Source organism: Charadrius vociferus, unplaced genomic scaffold (assembly GCF_000708025.1).
Source record: "Charadrius vociferus isolate BGI_N301 unplaced genomic scaffold, ASM70802v2 scaffold61, whole genome shotgun sequence".
Classification (NCBI taxonomy): Eukaryota; Metazoa; Chordata; class Aves; order Charadriiformes; family Charadriidae; genus Charadrius; species Charadrius vociferus.
The window spans coordinates 5,059,198-5,065,975 of NW_009646945.1; the positions used below are offsets into that span (position 1 = coordinate 5,059,198).

General features: G+C 44.0%; 1 protein-coding gene across 1 annotated transcript in view; it reads right to left on the reverse strand.

The window, feature by feature from the left end:
• Nucleotides 1–719: 719 nt before the first annotated feature.
• The window catches only part of KIAA1462 (KIAA1462 ortholog), a 15,322-nt gene continuing 9,263 nt past the window's right edge, over nucleotides 720–6,778 (reverse strand). Inside the window, exons 3-4 of the mRNA XM_009895129.1 lie at nucleotides 5,307–6,774; nucleotides 720–1,137 (exon numbers count right to left, since the gene is read on the reverse strand). Coding sequence (XP_009893431.1) covers nucleotides 1,103–1,137; nucleotides 5,307–6,774 — 1,503 coding nt within the window. The 3' untranslated portion in view covers nucleotides 720–1,102. The remainder of the gene's footprint in view (nucleotides 1,138–5,306; nucleotides 6,775–6,778) is intronic.

The window sequence follows — 6,778 nt, forward strand, 5'->3', positions numbered from 1 at the left end:
GTTGAGTGGGGAAAAATAGAAATTAACCCTGTAGTACATACATACATACATACATACATATATAGATGGCTCTTTTCAGAACAAAATAAGGTAGCACTACTGAGTATGTGGCAATATGGAGTGTGCATTAAGATACACAAGTGAAATCTGCTTGGGGCACCTTCACTCAGAGGGATAAGTCTTCTTAAAATATAATAATTATTATAATAATAATACTTCTTTATACTTGCCACTTGTTAGCAATTGTTTACATCGTAGAAAAATAGATAGTATTCTGTAACAAGAAATATAGTTACTTTGTTAAAATGGGCTATTTTAAACCAGCTACTATTCTTTCATATAAAGAATTTCTAAACAGCCAAACAAAAATAGGTAATACTGAGTGCAAAACAGCCAGTGGTATACTTTGCATTGGTTTGAAACACTAGTTGCCAGCTACTATAATTACACGTTCTGTACACTGTCTTCCATCTTTTAGAAGCTTTGGGGTTTTTGCTTTTCTTCTCTCTAGGTGGCAAGTAAGTATTTAATCCGAGTAAATTCAAACTCTGGAAGTCAGAAATAATTTCACAATCAGTCTTTGCTACCTTCTTGCATTCCTTCCCCCATGTAGTGCAGCAGCACTTTCTACTTATGGCCAAAAATCCCTTAAGTTAAAGAAAGTTTAGACCGTAGATACTTAGAAGTTTAGCTTATAAATTCACATTCTTTTAAAAATCATTTCGCTAATCTCCCACGTTTACATTTACACCAAAGAGAAAGCTCAAAAGCCTCACTTCATGCATTTCATCATCCCCGCTGAAGACTGAAATAGAGTCCAGATAAAAACTCTTTGCCAACAGTAGGTATTAAGTCTTAACGCTACAAAGCCAGATGGTTCCAATGTAGAAGTCAGCTTTTTCTGTAGTCTTTCCAACAGTTTCAGATACGAATAGCTAATTCCTAGTGGCAGTGGTAAAGGCATTATCAGTACACCATGAACACCACAAATGGAGGCAATTTCCAAGCATCAAAGAACAAAAAACAAACAAAAAGCACCCAGAAAAAAATCAGTGAAACATTCTTATTAGAGCAGAAATCTCTATTCTCCTCTCCATTCATTTCACACCTTTTCAACTTTGGTGGGGTCATATGTATCTGAAAAAAGACAAAAAAACACTATTAATAATGTATTGTGAAATCTATTCAACGTTGCTAGCTGCAGAAACGAAACATATTTTCCCTAGTTTTTATTAAAAAAATGAAGCTAATACTGGACTTGCAGCCTTAAAGATACATACTACATTCCTGACCCAAATTCTGTATTTACACCAGTGTAATTCAGGAACAACTTGGATCAAATGCATGGAGATATAATTTGGGAAATCTTGAGTGGGTAGCAACAAGCGCACTGACTGCTAAGTGATTACTTCTAGTTTTCAGATGCTTTGACAGGCAGAGAAAGACGTAAGATTTGCTACCCCTTGTACTGAACACTAAGGACAAGTAAATGCTGTAAGGATCCTAACAGGGTGTTTAAGGCTGGCTGAAGAAGTGATGATTCCATCCAGTCATCAGAGTCTTTTCATTCGATTGCAAATCCTTGGTTTCAGATTAATTGAACAGAATACAGGAAAGCACAGCTGCGTTGCATCACTATGGTTAGACTGTCTCGCTTCAGTCTGCAAAACTGCAGCTCACGTTTTGAACATTATTCACTACAGCACTGTACTGTCTTACTAACATTGGTCTTCATTTTCAGCCTACCTCTTGTCAGTTCACAGGACAGACCACACTTTGTATTTCTTTTCCTGAAGCACCAAGGACACTCTTCTATCAGATTTTTTTTATTGGATTTATCCCAACATTGGCCATGAAGTAAGCAGATATGAGCCTTTTCCTTCACCCTTGTGAATCTGGGATAGGATTGCAATGAAAGGGCTTTGCCTTGTGAGATCTGCCTGCCCTGTGCCATCACGCATGGTCATGGCATGAAGAAACCAGGGCTACCTATGGAGGTCCTGCACACGTCTCACCCTAGGCTCCTTGGGGTGCACAATCATGGTGTGGAGGAACCAGGGCTACATGGAGGTCATGCACATGTCTCACTTACCCTAGGCTCCTTGGGATGCATGGTCATCGTGTGGAGGAACCAGGGCTACCTGCGGAGCTGTCTGTAGGCACAGAGGGGCCTGGACAAACTGGCCCTGCAGCCCATGCTGCCATGTGCTACTTGCTGCTCTTATGCAACCTGGGTGTCTGTGCTAACCTTAAACATCCCTCCCGTAGGCTGTACTCCCACAGCACTCGCATTTTAACAGTTGAGCATGAAAATAGTTGCACACATAAATATCACACTTCAGAGTAAACGTTCACCCTCAGGACTTTTATGTTGATGTGAGTGAATGTCTTCATTCAAGCAAGCATAAAAATCCTCAGAGGGAAATTATTCCTCCTGTGTGGAAGTGTCTATCTGCAGCATCCAGACTCATATCAAGGGGTGACTGGCTAGGAAAGAACTTCTGGATTTGGCCCCAGTGAGTGGATTCCTGGTGCAGGACCCTTTATCACTTCTCTTGCCCACTCTCCTCAAATTGCTAGGCCAGCCAAGAAAGGAGTCTGTGCCAGCAACACCTATGTTTTCAGAACTGCTTATCACTATTCAGACTCTTCTGCTATTTCCAAACTTCAAGAACAGATACCACATGAATGCAAAAAAATCAAGAGGAAAAAAATTTTTGAGGACTAGTGCACTCCAGGATAATGCTGTATCTTTCTAAGCTTAGTGCACTGATGGTGTGGGAAGATGCCTCCAAAGCAGCAGCATTTTTTCAATTGTAAATAGTTTGCCATCTAAACTGCTAGAACGTACAAAAAATCTGAACTGTTCTGTGTGAGGTTTACCTAAGAATAAAAAAGGATTCACGTTTCAGAAGCCTGGTTTTCCTGAGGCCAGACACATTCACACCAACAGAACTCCCCACAAAACTGCAGGTGCTCAGTGGTTCAGGCAGTGGCGGGGGGGGGGGGGGGGGAGGGGAGAAAATCAGGCCACGAGACACAGAGCCTCTGCGTGGCTCAGTTTATTCCTTAAAAGCTTACCCACACCCTCGGCACCTAAGCCAAGGACATAAAAGTGCCAGACTGCCAGGCTACATCCCGCTTCTGGGTGTACAAACATTGGCGTTCTAGCACTGATACAGAAATGTTTATTCAACATTTGGTTAAGCTCATTTGAAATGCTCTCTACAGAAACAAAGCCAGAGCAGCGGCCTCATGGAAGCAGTCTTCAAACAGCAAAGGCGAAAAGACATCCAGTGCGCTTGGGAACCTTTAGAGACATTCTTCTAATGGCAGTATTTGCATAGTAAGATCAGCTCCTTCCACCGAGTTTCAGCAGAGCTCTTACTCTGAGACATGACTGTTCATCTGCCAAGCTGCATTATACGTGTGAAAACCTGTTCCTGCTCAGGCCTCTAGCATCTGCGACGGGCCCAGACTGCAATTATAAGACTAACATCCCCCAAACTCACTCCAAATAGAATGGCCCTTAGCAATATTTACTCTTTAAAAGCAACAAATGCAATGGTTTTCCAGGATTCTCATTTTGGCTTTCAGTGGTACCAGTGAGCTAGTTTGGAAGTTGGAGTGAGAGTTTACAGAGGAAGACACGGCACCAGGCCTTTCTACAAATGTGAATCTTCAGTCCTGCCCCGTTAAGGTAAGGTGAAGATCTTGTGGCCATCAACAAATCAGGGTCTCTCTGGATGGGAAGAAGCCAGCGGAGCAGATGCCTTCCCACCCCGAGTGGGTGCGTGTGACCCCGCGGTACTGGACGTGAGGCGAAGGAAGGGACACCCACGCTATCCAGGCGTGGGGAGGGCTGTTACGTCTGCGAGGGAACTGCTGCAAAGGGAACACACTGCGGAGTACAAGCCTGGCACTGTCAGCAAGAGGGATAAATTTAGACCTAATTTACTGCAGAATAACTCACCAGTAAAACACACACAATCTGTTTTGATACATCCCTGAAGTCATGTCACCACAACAGTTATTTTCTTCACTCCAGCAGAAACCCCAAGGGAGGAAAGCATATGAAATGCATGTGGGGCATACTAGACCTGATGGGTACAAGGGAGCTGAATGCCTGTTTGGAAAATCTGGTCTAGAGAAACACAGCTCAGGGCAGAAAGAGACACAGAGCTGTGGGATACAGAAAAAAGACATGAAAGAAAGGCTGCAAGACTGCAGGAGTCAATACTTAGAACCCATACAAATATTTCTCTTCAGATGGAAATACATAAATCCACTTTAAAGTATGCTCCATTTAATTTCAGTCCCTCTGTACTGGAAAACTGTGAACAGATTTATATTGATGAGGTTTAATGAATAACCAGTGCAGATCTCAAGGTAGAATGTCAGCTGTTACAGAGAGGATGGTAAAAGGAAGGAGGAGATTAATATTAATTTAACAACTTTCACACCATACATTTGCTCACTCCAATTAATTTAATGGACTAGACAGGTGGCCTGGGAGATTTATCCCTTTACACAGATCTATGGCAACAAGTGGTTTTCAGTCGTTCAACACGATGCCGTATGAAAACTGTTTTGGAGAGAGAACAGCTCAGGTTACTCTTTGGGGATGCATATGGACTACACAAGTTTATACGCTTTTGAGAGATGAGAAACACACACACACAAAAAAAGTGTTCACTGAAAAAGTCAACTTTCCATCTGACCTGGGGATAACAGTTATTCTCAACATCTGATCTGGAAAATATTCATGAGAGAGAGAATTTTCCAGGCTCCTTAATGGAGCCATTTCCCAGAGGCTTCACAGAAGAACATCAGATTTTTATTTCTTTTATTTTTTATTTATTCAGTTTCTTCTGAACTCTGATATAGTATGTGTCTACTTAAGTATTAGAGAGGGAAAAAATGGGTATTCAAGGAGAGGTTATGATTAAATCACCACGTGTTCCCAAACACTGGTACTAGAGTGACTGTCTCTGAACTCTGCTGTTTGAAGCTGGCTGTTCCCTGAAGCAACTGGACAGAGATAAGACCTCCGGGAGCACTTCAGTCTCTGAGAATGAATTTCGGTATTGCAAGTGAGTTTTACGGTAACTTTTCCTAAGATGGGATCAGAGAACATTCACGTTATTTCTTCTACAAGGAGAGCAAAGGGGGTGGCAACCAGACAGGGGTAGTACCACCTACAGCCTGTTACTATTTGAGCAGTATTACATGGGCATAAGCAAACCGGTCATGCCCATTACATAAGGAAATGGTACCCATTTGGATCTCTCATAATAGGGTCTTACCTAAAGCAAGATCTCTGTCGATCTTCTTCTTGTCCATTCCACCTAAATGTCCATTTTCACTGAGAGAGATAACACGCTTGGAAACAGCCCCTGAGCTTGCCAGTTTGCTTCCTCTCTCCTCTTGTACTCTCGACAGCTTCTCCTCGTCCACCTCCTCTCCCGAGTCTGCACTCTTAATGCTCAGACGTCTCATCCGGGACACAGAGTCAACTTCTTTCATTCGCACTAAGCGATCCATGGCAGTCCGGCTAGGTGGAGAAGTGAGCTTGCCTTGCAGTGTCTCTATCACTTTCGAGGTGCTTCTCACTCTCTTTTCTGAATGCTGATACACAGCTGACTTGCAAACCAAGTTTTGGTCCTCACCTTGGCTGGGGCTCGCAAGTTGTTGAGGAACTTGCTCAGCTACCAGTGGTTTAGCACTGGTTTCCTGGTGAGAGGTCTGGCATTCATCAGGGTATAAAGATCGGCCTGCCGCTCCCACAAAGAGAGCACTCTCTGTCCAGCCACACTTTCGCCTGCCTTCATAAGAACCTTCTTTTTTTCCTTCTTTGTCACTTACTGTGCTCCCCACTGATGACTTAAAGTCCTGCGCACCATTTGCAGGGTGAGTGCCTGAGTGGGGCCCAACATGGTCATCTGGAAGGAGAGACTCCACTGCTATATCTATGCCTAAAATTCTTGCAGCTCTTGCTTGCAATGACTCATTCACAGGGATTTCCACTGCATTTGCATTTGAAGAGTGATCAGAATTGTTAGCACCAGGTCCTGGGGCCACATCAAGTCCCACTGACCTCAAATCCGGCTCAGAGCGCCCTTGGTTCCTCTTTGTTAGTGACAAGCGTACTACCGAGCCTCTCTCTAATACCGTATCATTTGTGGGAGTTGCACCTTTGCTCAGTTTAACAAAGTCTAGGTAATTTTGATCTTCACTCATCTCCTGCAAGACAGGGTTATTGAAAGGATTACTGTGACATGCACTGCTTGGGCTACTGGACAAAACTCTCTTGAGAGGGCCCACATGAACTGGCTGCTTGCTTGTTCTGCTCTTGGCTTCCCCTGTCCCCATCTCTGTTATCAGACTTCCATCTGCTGGCCCGACTCCTTCACTGCTCCCTCCTGGCTGCGAGGAGCCTTGAGAGCCAACGCAGCCCGGCTCGCTGCCACGCTCCGTCCCCACACTCCAACTTTCCGACTTACTTTTAACTCTTCCTGGCTTAAACATGGGCACCTCTGGCACAACCGTTTCTTTTTTACTACCGTGTTTTGGCTCCTGGTTCAACTTCTCATTTCTGGACGCCCTCCTCTGTGTAAGGGCACCTGCCTGCAGAGAAGCCGCAGCACTTTCCAAATCTTCGTCGCTGCTTGTGCTCTCCTCCTGCTCTTGCAGCTCCTTGTTAAAACTTTCTAGCTCACTTATCGCATCCCAGGGACGGCGGCTTACAGGCTTCAGCAGGGACTGCCCACACAGCTCC